Raw genomic sequence first — 17168 nt, 5'->3', positions numbered from 1 at the left:
ATCTAGTCCCTAACCCGTCTGGAATCCTATGTAATATACCCGGTGAGGCAAAATATTTCAGGGTGATTGACTTGAAAAATGCATTTTTCTCAATCCCGTTGCACCAAGACTCACAAGATCTGACATCATTCACGTTCAGACAGACGCGTCTGAAAAGTATCAGGCTGCCACAGGGGTACTGTGAGTCTCCTTCTATTTTCAACAGAGTCCTGCAGATGGACTTAAGCAATATTTCATTAAAAAGTATCATCCTGCAGTATGGGGATGACATCTTAATCTGCAGCACAACAGAAGAGCAATGCAGACATGATTCTGTTCAGCTACTGACTATACTGGCTGAGAAAGGATATAAGGTTGACAAGGAAAAGTTACAATACTGTCAACAAGAAGTGCTATACATAGGTCAGTTGATCTCACACGAGGGAAAGAAAGTGACCCCAGAAAGGGCTGAATCCATATTGAACACGGCTAAGTCACACACAATAAAGCAAATGCAGAGCTTTTTAGGCCTATGCAACTATGTCAGGGCATGGGTCTTCGACTACAGCTCTTACACTAAGCCTTTACTTCAGACTCTAAAGAAGGCCCAAGTGATGAAAGGGAAGATCGAATGGTCTGAGACCATGGAGAAAGGGTTTGCTGAACTCAAAAGAGCTATTTGCACAGCTCCAGTTCTAGGGATCCACAATTATGCAGAGGAATTTTACCTGTTTTCACGCACAAATGGCAGCGTCATGACGGCAGTGCTTGCTCAAAGAACCTCGTTGGGGTACAAGCCCTTTGCTTATTACAGAGAGAATCTGGACCCATTAATGAGAGGCCACTTCCCATGCGAACAAAGTTTAGCTGCTGCAGCGTTCGCCATAGAGAAAGCTACAACCATTGTAATGGGATGCTCAATGATATTGTACGTCGAGCACTCACTGTTTGCTATTTTAGAGAAACCGAAAAGCACGTTGGCTTCTGCTTATGAAGTGATCATATCGAATCCTCGATAAAAATAGTCTGATGCAAAATAGTGAACCCAGCCATGTTCATAGCAGAACCAGTGACTGAGGGAGAACCCATACATGACTGTGCAAATTATGAAGAATTCTATGATGAAATCCCCAGGGTGAAGGAAAAATGCCTTGGCAACAGGGGAGATCGTCTTTATTGACGGGTCTTTAAGGATCGACCAAAGTGACGGACAAAGATATACAGACGTCGCTGTAATGAAACACACAGCAAATGTGGAATTTCGAGTACTTATTAGTGCGCGAATACCACCCCATTACTCAGCACATGCTGCAGAATTATTGGCATTGATACTCGCCATTGAGAATCACACAGACCAGGAAGTAACTGTGTACAGTGACTCCGCATATGTGACGTCAACAGTACATGCAGGCTTAGAGTGCTGGAAAAGGACGGGCTACCTCTGAGCAAACGGCACGCCAGTGCCACACGCAGCCCTATTGGACAGGCTGATGAAGGCACTACAGCTCCCAGTGGGTATAGTGGTCGTGAAATGCGCCGCCCACATGAAAGGGACAAATTTTATCTCATGAGGAAACGAAGCAGCAGACACGGAGGCCAAGCGTATGGCATCCAAAAGTGAGACGATTATGGAAGTGGAAGTCGCCTGTACCAATGAAAGAATGTTGGTTGCACGATCAACACCTGAAGTCTATAATAGCCTTGGACAAACGCAGCTAATGGAAATGCAAGGGGAGGCACCACAGGAAGAGAAAAACCTGTGGAAACGTTGAGGGTGTTCTTTAAACCCCTCTGACAGCTTGTGGCGACAAGACAGCACTGGTAAACCAGTAATGCCTGTAGCCCTATTAAAAATAGTGCTGGAGCAGTTACATTACCCAGCGCATATGACAAAGGAGGCTGGTTCATACCGAATTTAGCTGAGCATGTTGCATTCTTTATGGTGAACTGTATAATCTTCCAGAAATTCACTGCTGGGCACACACTAAAAGTAATGAGAGGAGTCATCCCCAGGCCAAATGGGCCTTTTCAGCACTTGCATGTTGATTACGTCGACATGATTCAAGTATGTAACTGGATACAGATACTTAATTGTTGTGGTGTGTCCATTCTCTAGATGGATAGAGGCAGGTCCATGTACACACCCAAACTCTACCTGTGCGGCCACATTTATTTTGAGGGAAGTGTTCCCAAGGCAATGGGGGGTATGCGAAGTCATGAGATCAGATAATGGCCCTCACTTTGTTAATTCAATATTTGAATAGATTAGCTTGCTGCTTGGTATAAAGTACAAGTTCTGGTCGGCTTATCATCCGCAAGGTTATGGAATCTGTGAGAAGCTCAACGGAGTGTTGAAGGAGAGAATAGCCAAGTGGTAGCTTACTCTAAGGAAGGGATGGTTGCACTGCCTTCCACTGGCAGTGGTACAGAGATGTCAGATGCCAAATCAGTTAACTGAGGCAACACCACTGAGGCAAAGGAATCTTGGGTAACTTTCCAAATATTTCTAACCATTTTATATTTCTTTGCCTTTTGACATTGTAGATGGGGGGCCCAATCTTGCCCTCATGCCCTCCACATGACTCTAAAGTCTAAGGCATAGAAACAACAGATGTGCCTCACTCTTAGGCCCATCACCGCAATCTTCGATGTATAGCAGGTGTGAGAAGCGTTATTCTCTCAGACAACCATTTAAACCATACCAAATTGATGATTTGGACAGTATGGAAATGACATTGATCAAGCAAGTCGACTGACTGCAAAGCCAAACAGCAATGATGTCATCACTGCCATCACGACGTAGCCATGTTTATACACAAAGTGCATATTCATCCATGAAGTACATATTCATCCATTCATGAAGATTACAAGAACATGAACTAGTTTATTGCATATAGGCATGAAGCACATGCTTATGACTCATGTAGGTAGAGGACAGACACAAATACATATCTCTTTATATTCACTTCCTTTGCCAAAGCTGAAACCGCAAGATGCAAAGCATTCATATATTTAGCTTGCACATGCTTGACTGTTACTAACGTGGAGAAGCCATAAGGAATGATATGGAAGCTATAGGTCTGTGAAATGGATAACAAAGGAGAGACAGGCTTTGAGTACATGAACATGCTGAGATGATCGCCGCAGCCAGAGGCACGCAGCAACAAGGCACCCAGCCAAGGACAAGTGGAGGCAGAAAGTTCCAGTAACCAAGACAATGAGCCACCTGCAGAAAATCAGGCTACAATCCTTATAATTCCAAGCAGGACAGCTTAATTTCCTGGTCTCGAAACATGTGACCCAGCCGAATAGGACAATGCCCATTCAATCAAGGTAGACGAAGAGGACTGTTGCCATAGAACCAGCAGGAAAAAAGCAACAAGTGTTGCCCGTGAACTGCTAATTGACTGCACTCTCCCAGTCTTAGGAGATCAGAGATGGCACCATTAGGGAGAACTTTGCACCTTCACATTCCTTCCCATTGCCTTGAAAAGGTACCTTCTGTCTGGTAACCATCCAGGGTCCCAGGGATGGAAAGAGACTGTCTGCCCAATCCATATGCACCTTTCAAGTGGGGATATCATTTGTTTCAAGGGTCAATGGTCTCTCTGCGACCGACCCTGCAACATTGTAGATTGAAAACTATAAGTGGTGGCCCTAGGAGAAGCGCCTAGATATGGCTATCCAATTGTAGAACTAACACTTATATCTTCTGTGTATCCTAAACAAACTGACCAATTTAAATGTGTGATAGGTTTCTAGGATGTAACCTCAACTTGTGATGTCATGCTGGGATAAAACTGGGTGACGCATGCATAGAAGATGAGAGCTCTGGAGGATACTTGTTTTTCTGGTGTGATTTCTGTGATTTTGTTTGCTAATAAAAAACAGTAACTTTGCCCCATGGCTGAGTCTTCCGTTCTTGTGGTGGGGAGTCTTTGATGGGCCCAAGTGTTCTTTGCTGATAATTGGGGTGACTGTGAGAGGGCCCCCACCACACCTATAGAACATAAAAGAGGCATAGGGCCTGGTAAAAGAAGCTTGAAAGAAATTAATAAATGGTTAGGCCAGGGGCAGATATCCACACTAGTTGACGAGATCCTCATATTCCTGGTCAGAATCCAATAGAGAATGTTGCCTCCACTATGGGTTGCTGTTTCAACGTGTTGGGTAAAACCAAAGGCTTCTAAGGAATCCAGTAAAGAAGAAGCATTCTCATTAAATGAGTTAGCTGCTGTGAAGGCATCATGAGTCAGACACAGACAACAGGTTCAAGTTTTCTCAACATAACTTTATTTAACTTAATAGGCAGGGTGGATTTATGCCTATTTTGCCCTATGCTAAGGTGGGATGTCCCTATCTAATGAAAACTAAGGATAGTCTACGTCAGGAAGTCCAAAGTAAAACATCTGTCTGTGTCCAAAACCTATCCTTGCCCTCACAACTAACTGCATACAATGTGCAGGGATGTCAGCATCAAAAAGGAATAGTGTTCAACGTAAAGTTCAAAGCTTATTCTTGCTCTTTGGCTTGTATTTAGCTCACCTTCCCCAAGTTCACAATAGTTCATCAAATACAGGGGTTCCCTTCCCCAAGAGTTCAAGGGCCTGATTCATGGAAGTGTTTTATAATGGCGCAATCCCATAGGAAAACGTTCTGTGAATCAGGTCCCAAATCTTCCCGCTCTCAACCAAAAAGAGTTCAATTATTTCTGCTTTCAAAACAATTCTTGACTTCATCATCACAACAAGGTCTTTGCACAACACAAGCTTCTTTAAAGGTGTTTTCAGTGGTTTTTCCATTGAGAGCCACCGGTCTAGGCGCAGTTATTGGACTGCACGGTCCACCCATTACAGGCCCTGGAACCGGTACCCTTGGTTGTCTGCTCTTTCTTTAATGCCAGTCCACTGCTTCTCATCAGCAGTGAGATATCCTTCACTGACATGTGTCACACTCTCCTGACACTACATTGTCCCTTATTTAAACACCTTGCTGTTGTTACACCTTCTTATGTTTCCTTGGCTCTTGTCAATGTTTGTTTTCTTGTGATACAGAGTTCTTTGCACTTTCTTGGCTGTGGCCAATGTTGGATTTATCATATCCTGCAAACAACTCTCTGGGCTTTGCTAGCACTGGTTTCAGTTAATGCAGTTCATTATTTCAATACAGTTGAAAACTCTCCTCCCATTACTGTTTACAATCATTCTTTCATTCATTTCAATATGCCATTGTTCCCAACTTGTTTTCATTTCGTTCGGTATTCAAAATTGCTTTGCTTTCATATATTTCGATATTCAATGTGCCTTTCATTTGCTTTAACTTGCTTTCATTGCGTTCATTATTCAAAATGTCTTGCTTTGCTTTAATTATATCACTGCCTGCCAGTCGGTCTTCCGGCTCTCTGTGAGGTCTTCTGCTGCCACGGTTCCTGTTTCTCTGTCCTGTCACTCGCCTCTTCTCCCGGCGGTCTTCTTGTGGCTCGTGCATGCCCGGTAGTGTTCCCTCAGTGAAGCAGGACACTTAAGACCACTTCTCTCGGTCCCGCCGGCCAAGGTCTCACGGCTTGCCACCGGCCTCCAGCTCTGTATACCTTTGCTACTCACTTCATACTCTCTGCATTGCATCATGGGTCCTGAGCACTTTTCCTGGCTTGCCATCACATTGGAGAGGTCTGCTTGCACACAGCTGACTCTGCCTCCACAGCTGACTTTGCTCGTACAGCTGACTCCATTTTGCTTCGGCTTCAAACTTTTAAAGCTCCCACCTCCATGTCCATTACAAAACAGACTAGACTGCTCACCAGCAAAGTGGTAGTCCTCCCTTACTCCTGTTGTCGCCCTCCTTGTCCCAGCAATTGGCTGGGGCTTATAGATGTTCTTTTTTTCAAAATGAGGATGTGTTGGTCTAGTTATTCTTTTCTTCGTCCCAGTAACATGCTGATGCTATTTGGGCAATATTTTAGGGGAATCACAAGGAATCACAAGGAAAGGGCTGACAAAAGCCTCTGAAGGCTTGAGAGATGGAGGGTTTGTGGTGAAAGGGAAATGGGGGATACCATGTGTCACCTAAGGACATCCTCTCCCCACTACCCAAGTCTCCTCCACCCAGGTGATCCTCCCTCGCATATCCCCCAGTACAGAATACAAGAGGAGAACTTCATTGAGGCACACAAAGCTGCAAGGAGCTGTTGCTCAAAATCACGGTTATTATTAGGTGACCTGTATAATAGGAAAATACTCAAAGAAGAGATTGCATCAACATTCATTTTCACCCTCAGGAATTCACAACCATCCAAGTCAGTAGAAGAAGTGCTGCGAATCCCCAGGGTATCCCTACAAATAAGAACAGCCCCCCTCCCATAGAACCTGATCGATCAGCTCTCAACCGGCTATATCCATCCGGCGTAGCAACAAGCGATTCATGAGTGGACAAGTCTTGAAGCCAGGTCTCTGTGACAGCAATCAGATCAACCTGTGATTCCACTATGAAATCAGAAAGTTCTGCTGCATGACAAACCAGAGACCTGGTATTTAAAAGTGACATTTTAAGGGTTAAATGATCAGCTAAGGGAGAAACAGAACAAGTCTGAGGCAAGTCCATACGTCATTTGCAATTGTTTTGTGGCAAGACCTCAGTGGAAGTGACAGAGGGTATGGGTACAGGTATACGTGAATCGTAAAGTTCAATATATACAATGAGAGGGGAACAACTAAAAAAAAACAAAGAGAACAGTGATTCAGCCTGGGGGATAGACATATAAATATTATATCGATCCAGTAATACATCTTTAGTGTTTTGTAGCTTGTATCAGGAACATGAGAAAAAGAAGAAGGTAATAGAATATGACAGTAAGTCATTATCCCAAATAGATTGCTTTTTCAATGAATGCGAACATGCATTGTTGACGACCATACTGGTGTTACAAAACATTTGTCCAATCATTCAAGTGAATGGGTACACATTGAGACTTCACAGCAACCATTACAATGTCTTCAAAGTATGCAAGTTCAATCCGGAAATCTGTCCAATTCTAGGATTACATCTTGGATTTTATCAATGCACGGTTTTCCAGTAGAGGTTAATTATGGGTAGAATAAAAGGAGCCCAATTGCTCAAGGATTGGCGTAACTACATGATTGTTTACAAATGGGGAATTCTGAAAAATTAGAATGTGATGATAACATTGAAGAATATCTGAGATCCTCTGTGAAGGCATCTTGAAGTAAGACACAGACAACAGATTCTGAATTAACAATAAAACTCTATTAACTTAAGACGGGATGGAAAAACACATATCTTGCCCCATACTATGGTGGGATTTCCCTGCAAAATCAAAACTAAGGAAAGTCAAAGTCCAAAAGTTCAATTTAGGAATCTGTCTGTGTGCAAAACCTATACTTGCCCTCACAACTAATCTTACACAATGTGTATGGATGTCAGCCACCAACAAAACAATGTTCAACACAAAGTTCTGAGCTCTGTCCAGCTTACTTTCAGCTCCCTTCCCCAAGTATAAAGCAGTTCCAATAAAAGTTTTAGGAATGCCTTGAGTTGAACATGATAATTAACACTTGGGGTTCCCTTCCCCGAGTTTCAAAACATAGTTCCAAACACAAAATATCTTGAGGCTCTGTCCTCAAGTCAATCAGCAGGTTAATCCTCAAGCTTACCTTCCCCATGATTCACTTTCACTGTGTAAGGATAAAGGTCTGCGCCACACTTGCACCCTTTGGATATGGTTGCTCTTTGCACAAGAATGTCTTGACTGATAGTTGCAGTATATTCACTTGTTATAGTTCATCTCCAAAGTCCCATTCACTCTGTAGTCCAATGTATATTTGACCCACTTGTGTTAATGAGGTTCTGGTCATTTTAAGGTTCAGTAAGGATTGATTTATTGGATTCAACGCTTTATTTACTAATTCAACATATATAATTTGTCTTGTATTTTAAGTTGCATTCACTGTTGAGCTTGACACATGATGAATTTAAAAGCTTCTTTCATTTACGATCTTCATTAGTAACAGTGTTCTTTCAGTTCGAAGATTTGCTTAATACGCTTTCATTTGGTTCGAAACTCAATAAGTGTTAAAGAACTTTGCTCAAGTCATCTCATTGTTAAAAGGTTTCATTTGTAGATTGCCTTTGTAATGTGCCTCGTACTCAGAGACTTTTTTAACAATTGAAAAAAGCTTTCATTTATTTCATTCCATTGTTACAAGTCTTTGTAGATTGCCTTTGTAACGTGCCCAGCACTCAGAGACTGGGGAAAATGTGTCTTTATATACATGTGACCACTCTGCTACAAAGTATTCTTACTTATTCCAAAGTTAATGAGGATTCCACTCTGAGACCTTCAAAAACTTGATTTAACATGCATGCGACCACTCTGATACAAAGTAATCCTCCACATAATGTTTAAACACTTGGTTTCCTTTCACATAGAAACTCACTGTTTGCGTCTTTCGGAGTGCCTGCAGAGCAGATCTCTCGACCTTTGATTTGCTGCCTTCGGGGTCCACCTTCTGCCCCTCAGGCACTCCTGGGTCGTCTTCTAATCCCAGGAGAATTAGCACTGTGAACTCCACAAAAAGGGGTATCCTCCAGGCACGGCTGTATTTATAGAGTTTGTTCGGTTCCATGGAGCCCCCAGCTACCGGCTGCACTCCATTGAACTCCTGGAGTGCCATGTACCTCCAGCTCCTCGCTGCTTCTCTTGGTCTCTATGCCGCTGCTCCTCCATCAATGCCACTGCTTCCTCTTGCACTTCTGTTGGGCTGGGTCTTTTATACACCTGCAGCACTTTAACAGGCAGCAGGTGTGAATGCACAACTAGCCCTGCCTGACCATCATTAAGGGGACATACCTGACCTCTACTTCTCTCAGCAGGCCTCTTCCTCGTCACAGTACCAGAGTGGTAAAAGCATCTATTCATCATTACTGCCGGTTGCCTCTTCCTCCTCCCATTACTGTTAGTAGTTACATATGAGGAAGTTAGTGGAGTTGACTCATAATACACCATGAAGGTGGGGGAAGGGTTGGGTTGGTCATTAGTAGGAAAAGATGCATACCATGTCTCTCCCAAGGACATCCCACTTCCACACCCACAGACCCTCCACCCAGGTGATCATCCCTTCATTGTCCTCCTCCAGGGTCAGGATCCAATAGCGTTGGTCTTTCCCCGGCCACCTTTGTAGAGGACTGATGGGTATTAGGAGTGAGGATACCCTCAGTTTATCTCACACCTCCCACAAATCTTTTGGTGAAGAAATGTGCAAAAGCATGCCCCTTGCTCATGTAGATCGCTGTGCATTTCATACAAATGAAGATTCAGAAAAGGAATTAGTTGCAGGAATCAGAAATATCTTGGCCAGTAATCATCAGATTCAATCTGATGAATACAAAATTGGTCCCAGAAATAGTCAAGTGGCTGAACTGGTTGTGATCTATAAGGCCATGGGCACAGCAGCAAAGAATGACATAAATGAATTGCCAATAATTTCCAATTTGGACTATGACAGGAACAGTTTTGTAGAATATCTTCCAACATGGAAGTGTTGGGACGTGCAACAAGAAACCTCTTAAACACAGAAAACTTATTAAAACAATTGATCATTTGGTTACTGAGAATGGTGTTACCATATCTTGGAGGAAAATTAAGGGACATTCAAAAGTACCAGGTATCAACAGAGAAGGAAATGATTTAGCAGATACATTGGCAAAGGAAGGAGATTTTAAATGAGAATACATGAAAATTGAGCATCTATTAGAGAAAAGACAGAATTTAGTGTTGCAAATTCACTCTAAAAAGCTAAATGAATTCACAGCGGCTCAATTAAGTTTTGATACTCCAGCCAAAGACTTAATAACGGCAGAAAGAGGGGACCCAATAGTAGGGATATGCTATGATTATGTTGAAGCTCCTGAGAAGAATCTGATTTCTGGAGAAGACTGTGCCGGGAAAGATAAACTATGAGTACTAATGAAGACAAAGCAATTATTTAATCTACACGATGGCTTGCTAAAACAGAATCCCATATCAGGATTTACTCAGGGGGTTATACCCATGTCTTTCAGAAGATTGTTGATGCATCATGCACATGACGCTATTACTGTAGGACACAGGGGGGCACAAAAGATGTTCAAGATTTTGAGGGAATTTGCATATTGGCCAAAAATGTCACAAAGAATCACCCTGTATACCAGAGGATGCTTAGTAAGTGCACAATTCCAACCTAATTCCCCGAAACAAATAGCACCTTTGCTTAAAAGAGGATTAACATTGCCATGGTCTGATCTCCAAATTGACTTTATTGATCCTGTGCAAAGAGCTGCACAATTAAATAAATATACAAAAATTAACAGTATTATGCATGATGACCAGGTGGGTTGAATGCATGCCAGCTTCCAATTGTTCATCAGAAAAAGCTGCAACCTTGATGGTAAACCACATTTTCTCTAGATTTGGTTCACCTCAAGGGATTGAATCAGACAGTGGCAGCCATTTCACTAGTCCAGCGATGACAAAAATGTGGGAAATCTTGGGTGTAAAACAAAACTACACATTTCCAAGAGACCATCTAGTGGGAACATAGATAGAACAAATCAAACATTTGTCAGCATACTGAAGACATTTGCAGCTTAAGTAGGACCTATTTGGGATTTGCAACTTTCACTTATCCTCAAGAGCAACATCTTCCAAAACCACTAATCTAAGTGTACACAAATTGATGACTGAAAGGAAAATGGTATTGCCACAACATTTATTATATAGGACAAATGAACAAACCCTGATCAGCAGCGCCACTATTCATGAGTATGTGGATAGTTTGAGGAAAACTCTCCAATATGCTTTCACATTCACACACAAGAACATGCAGAAAGAAGCTGACAGCACCAAGACATTTTATGATAAACAAACATCTGTAAATGAGTACCAGATTGGTGACTATGTATTTCGATTTCATTTTGCCAAAGACAGATCAAAACGGGAAAAATTCAGGATCACCTGGAATGGCTAATTTAAAATCATGAAATATCTCTGCTTGTGTATAATATCTTGATAAAAGATATAGATAAAGTAACTGAGCAGTTTGTACATGCGGAACAAATCAAGCCATGCCATACAAAATCTAGGATTTAATAGATTGAGGAATCATTTCAATAAAAAGGTGTAAAAATGACAAAGATAGTCAGACGAAAGCTATGGAAATGAAATGCTTTTACAGGTAAGTACGTGGGTTTATGAGACAGTTTTGACAAAGTAAAGGATCGGAAACTATATATCACGGAAACATACCAAAATGTCGCCCTCATTTGAGCACCCCCGCAGTCACTGCGACTTTGGGGGTGCACTAAAAAACCGACTCCCATCACTGCACCCAAGCAGAGCAGGGGTAGCAGGATGTCCCCCGCTCTCCTTGGGTGCAGTAACAGGAGTCAGGGGTTGCGGGGGTCTTTCCAATTTACCATTCTGGTAAGTGGAGTACAAGAAAGTAAAAAATAAATAATAATAAAAGCACCCTGCAGTGTCAGCTCTGGCCCACATTAGTCAGAGGAACTGACGCTGCAAGGATAGTGGGGTGTAGATGGCACACACAGAAGTGTGCCACCATAAAGGTAAGTGGAGTAGGGGTGTGCGGGGGTCAGGAATGGGAATGCGGGCTGGGGATGTGGGCAAGGTGATCTATCTGATCACTGCACCGCACTGTAATTGGCATAGACATTTTTGTCAGCACAGTTACGGGTGGCACAGTGATCACATAGATTCATATATCACAAGTGAGTGTGAATGTTTTGAATGCAAGATGAGAGTGAGAAAGAATGTTTTTAACTGTACTTTATTGCTAGGAAACAGAAAAGAGAGAAAAGGGAAACCATTATGTCAATTAATACTCAACCTGTCTGTTTTTCTATTTATTCTAGATGTATCTCCTAACTCCATTTCCTCCATTGCATACCAGGACCAAGGGGGAGGAGAATAAGAAGTACAAGAACAAGATCAGAAGATGGTGATAGCAGGAATATCAGGAGAAGAGCATCTGTCAAACAATTACAGGGAATCCATCACAGAGGAAGAACAAGCAAAGTATAAAATTCATTGAAAGAAGCTACAGAATTCCAAAAGGGAGGCATGGGTATATTACTAACTTTTAACCATTAAAGGGAAATATGGAGACAGTCAATAAATGAAAGTCCAATCAAGATGTCCTGGACATAAGGATCCAAGATTAGGAACACTTAATTATGGACATAAAAAGAAGTACCAGGTACCAAAACCTATCCTTGGATGGAGCTTCGGGAGTATGGAAATGGTGGAAATAAAATGTGAACAATTGTATTATAAGAGGATTGGATATAGTGAGGTAACCATGTACACTTGTTAAGACTCCGTTTTCTGTCTTAGTTATTAAAAAACGTTATTGCATAATAGACAGTAAAAAAAAGTACAATGTTTAGAGGTAGAAATGTGAGGCTTTGTTTGCTCACTAACATTTGTCTACCCATCAAAGTCTGTCAGATTAGGGATGTTTTTGACAAGGGGAAAATATGTCAGCATACTTTGAGAAATGCATGATTTTAGTACCTAAGATACTCTGCATTGTAAATACAAAAGGAGAACAAAGAAAATGCATCTTCGCTATTAACGTATGTATGAACACACTAACAAGAAAAATGCTTTGGTTTGGGGGTAAACTAACCTCCTCAGAAAATATGCATTTTCTAGAGACACAGCAGTAAGGCAGAGCACTAAGATTCTGGAACTAGATCACAGATCTCTGAGCCATGGTAAGGGTTAAAAATTGTAGGCAAGTAAAAAAGGATTTTATAATGTTCAGCGTTTAGTGGAGCTCATGGTGTTGCAAGTTAGAATTACTTTGTGCAGTGCGAGGATGTACCAGAGATGAAACATTGAAGGTTAGGAAGATATATCTTGGGTAAAAAAGCCCATTGTTCTGAATGGAGTGATTGAACAGACATCAGGATGTCAGATGGCGGGATCTGAAAGCATTGAATTGATTGGTTGGGAAATATAGCAACTCTGAATTCAGTATAAAGGAAAAAGAAAGGATACAAGCACGGGGGAAAAAATAAAAAAAGCAGAAAGGCGAGAGAAAAATAAGAAATGCAGCCCCAATGTGCTGAGAAAAAGAAAAAGACTGCACAAAATAAAAGAGGAGAGTATCAAATCGGCTGGATGACTCTTTGAAGAAGCCACATTTGAAAGAGTGTGTGATCTAAGGAATGCGGCCTACACTACCAGAGAGAACTGATAACTCTGGCAGGCCCTTTAATGGGAAAAGCAGCCAAGGACTCCAAAACACACAGAGGGTTTGATACTGCAAGAGGTCTTTGAAAATACAACTCCTTATACTGACAGGTCGCCAGCTCTTAGTCACGCGAGAGGGCCCTTCAGCACAGTCAGATCTAAGTACTTTGCGTTTAAAAGAGACATTCAATGATTAGAACATTGCAGGCTGTCTGAGCAGCGAGTGCAGATTGTGCCTTTTTAAATACTGTCACTTTAATGTTTTGAGGAGCTGGTTCTAAAGAAAAAGTTTGATCAGTTGACAAATTACCACAGATATTGTTGAAGTAGTGGTAGGCCAACAAACGCTAGTGAGCAGAGTGCATATGTTTTAACCAGGTGCAATCTGGATGTATAATGCATGAATAATTTGAATGATATCTGACGTTATGAATTAATAATTTAATTTAAACCATTAGCTACCAATACAAGGTTATCTTTCAACAGAGTTGACTGGTGTCTATTTTAACATTTAGAATGATGTCATGAGATAAGAGAAAGCAGTCTTGGGAAGTGTACACATTTTATTTTTCGCCTGAAAAGATCTTAAACACATGATGAAATATGAATTGAATGCAAATCAACAATACAGGGTTTGAAAATAAGAACCAACCATTACATTTAAACCCCTTACAGAACTCCTACAGAACAACCTTCCACTTGGCCTAGAATGAAGAGTCTCACCTGAAATGTCGCTAAAAACCATTTAACACCAAAATTACTACTCAGTCTAAGGTGATACATCAGGGGGAGATCTTGCCTAGCCTTTGGCCCCGTTGTGGTAGACCACACTGATGAGCATCATGATGTTTAGGCAATTTCTCTGCCAAAACCTGGCATTTTTGTACCTGCACTACCCGTGTCACTGTAGTAGTTTCATCCCCTTGGCACTGCCCCCTACTCCCTTCCTTTTTGTTCTTACTCATATGAATGTTGCAAGTCTGTGAATAACCCCCACATGCTTTATGTCAGCTTCTGCCCCAAATTCTTTCCCCACCTCCAACGCGAGCGACTCAAAGACATGGGCCTCATTACAAGCCGGTGGCCTGGAAAAAGGGTGCCGGTAGCAACGTACATGCACCCTTTCTGGACCACTAGACTGTGAGTATGCCTGCAGGGGCTGTTGGTCCCGGCAGGTCTGACCTGCCGGGGGCACTGGCCCCTGCAGGCATGGTTTTCACGGGAGCACCGGCACCTTTAGCAACGCTGCCAGTGCTTCTGTGTCCCCATTCCCGTGGAGTCCTCGGAAACTTACACTTTCTGCCACCTGATATCCTGGGCCACCGGGACCTCTCAGTGGCACCGGGATATCAGGCGGCGGAACGGTGTTACGAGTTTGGCGGTAACCCCTGCCCGGTAGCATTTGCGGGTTACCTCCAAACTCGTAGTGAGGCCTTGTATTGCTGAAGGTGCATTATAAATCAACACTCACTAAGTAAAATAGATAATATTGCAGGATATTGACATTGGATTGGCAGAATGTGTTTATTGTTGCCAGGGTGTTAGCATGTGATCAATGGGTTGCCTGCATTGGATTGACAAGATGCAGGCACTTTTTAAGGGATTAGCATTGTATTGGAAGATCAGTGGCATGGACTGGAAAGAAGAAGTCATGTTAAAGGCAGGCATGGGTTGGATATTGGCACGAGGCCCGGATAGGATTGGTGTGAGGACTGCACAAGATTGTCAGGAAACCAGCATAGAAATATAAAAGGAGGAGGGAGGGAAGAATGGGCAGGATGCTGATTTGGAACTGGAGTGGGGGGGCATTTAATTGGAAGGTGATTGACAAGGCTCTTGCAGGGGGCTGCAGTGGTATTTGCTAGTGGCTCACATGTATGGGCATAAAACAATGTTCATGCATTCGGGGTACATACCTTTCACTTTATTCTCCAAGACGGCGTTGAGCTCCTCCTCTCTCTGGATGGCCTCCTGTGAAACTTCTGGGGCTCCTGGGAAACACACCAGGATGCAGCTCATATTATCTCGACTTCCCTAGAAGGGGCGAAGAAAGAGGACCATGACATCCCCACAGACACCAGAACTATCCCAAGCAGAGAGGCAGTCATCCAGAAAGAGGACCATGACATCCCCACAGACACCAGAACTATCCCAAGCAGAGAGGCAGTCATCCAGAAAGAGGACCATGACATCCCCACAGACACCAGAACTATCCCAAGCAGAGAGGCAGTCATCCAGAAAGAGGACCATGACATCCCCACAGACACCAGAACTATCCCAAGCAGAGAGGCAGTCATCCAGAAAGAGGACCATGACATCCCCACAGACACCAGAACTATCCCAAGCAGAGAGGCAGTCATCCAGAAAGAGGACCATGACATCCCCACAGACACCAGAACTATCCCAAGCAGAGAGGCAGTCATCCAGAAAGAGGACCATGACATCCCCACAGACACCAGAACTATCCCAAGCAGAGAGGCAGTCATCCAGAAAGAGGACCATGACATCCCCACAGACACCAGAACTATCCCAAGCAGAGAGGCAGTCATCCAGAAAGAGGACCATGACATCCCCACAGACACCAGAACTATCCCAAGCAGAGAGGCAGTCATCCAGAAAGAGGACCATGACATCCCCACAGACACCAGAACTATCCCAAGCAGAGAGGCAGTCATCCAGAAAGAGGACCATGACATCCCCACAGACACCAGAACTATCCCAAGCAGAGAGGCAGTCATCCAGAAAGAGGACCATGACATCCCCACAGACACCAGAACTATCCCAAGCAGAGAGGCAGTCATCCAGAAAGAGGACCATGACATCCCCACAGACACCAGAACTATCCCAAGCAGAGAGGCAGTCATCCAGAAAGAGGACCATGACATCCCCACAGACACCAGAACTATCCCAAGCAGAGAGGCAGTCATCCAGAAAGAGGACCATGACATCCCCACAGACACCAGAACTATCCCAAGCAGAGAGGCAGTCATCCAGAAAGAGGACCATGACATCCCCACAGACACCAGAACTATCCCAAGCAGAGAGGCAGTCATCCAGAAAGAGGACCATGACATCCCCACAGACACCAGAACTATCCCAAGCAGAGAGGCAGTCATCCAGACTCTGCATTTCTAGATTTCCATGATCTGTTCTGTATCCCCCACACTCTCTCCCTCTCCCCACCTCTCACTTCTGTCTTTTTCTACTACGGCCTGATTATTTTCCTCCTCTTTCTTTGTCTCTTGGTTTGCAGAATTGAGGTCATAGCAAGACTCTTTTTTTTTAAAATCTTTTGTTTTAGGTGAGACGTTAAAAGGTCTTTTTTTGTCAAAAAATAAAAAAGACTGATATAGAAAGACCGCTCTGAGATCGCCCAGAGTGGTCCTTCTAAATTGAACTGTTATGCCCCTGCTGCACACAAGTGCGAAAGTCGCAGGCGTGAGTGCTAAGTGTTTGTTTGTCTCTGTGTGTATGTTGAGGGGGAATGTTTGTAGTGGGGGGCAAAGTAAGTGTGTGTGTCTGTGGGGGGAGGATGGGTTTGTGTCTCAGTGTTTATGTTGGGGAGGGGTGGAGGAGTAAAGTAGGGTTTGGGGGTGGAACCCCTCAATTTAAAGGGTGAAGGCAGGCAGGGGATCACTTTCAAGGGGGATAGGGTTTCAATCCCCCGTCCCCTGCAAAGTGATATTTTCAAATAGTGAAGGCTGCACAAAATCGGCTGAAAAAGATCTATCTTTTGGGGGTTTGGTCTTCAGTATTGGAAACGTATCACATTCCTTGTTTGTCTGTCTTCTTTTTGCCTACCATGAGGACTAACCCCGCCAGTCTTGGGAGTTCAACTCAAGTATGGTGAAAGGCTCTGCCTCTGTTTCAGAATGTGTGTTTGCTGTGGGAGAATGTGTGGCTGCAATATCAGATCAGA

At 43.2% G+C, this 17168-nt stretch overlaps 1 protein-coding gene across 2 annotated transcripts in view; it reads right to left on the bottom strand.

Annotated features, from left to right (window-relative positions):
* PPM1N (protein phosphatase, Mg2+/Mn2+ dependent 1N (putative)) overlaps positions 1–17168 on the bottom strand; it is a 149045-nt gene that overhangs the window by 43598 nt on the left and 88279 nt on the right. For both annotated transcript variants that reach the window (XM_069644696.1, XM_069644697.1), the window contains exon 2: positions 15166–15283. In XM_069644696.1, the coding sequence (XP_069500797.1) occupies positions 15166–15283 (118 nt within the window). The remainder of the gene's footprint in view (positions 1–15165; positions 15284–17168) is intronic.

Source organism: Ambystoma mexicanum, chromosome 2p, assembly GCF_040938575.1.
Source record: "Ambystoma mexicanum isolate Mex_15411 chromosome 2p, UKY_AmexF1_1, whole genome shotgun sequence".
Lineage (NCBI taxonomy): Eukaryota > Metazoa > Chordata > Amphibia > Caudata > Ambystomatidae > Ambystoma > Ambystoma mexicanum.
This window is presented reverse-complemented; position numbering and strand designations above follow the sequence as displayed.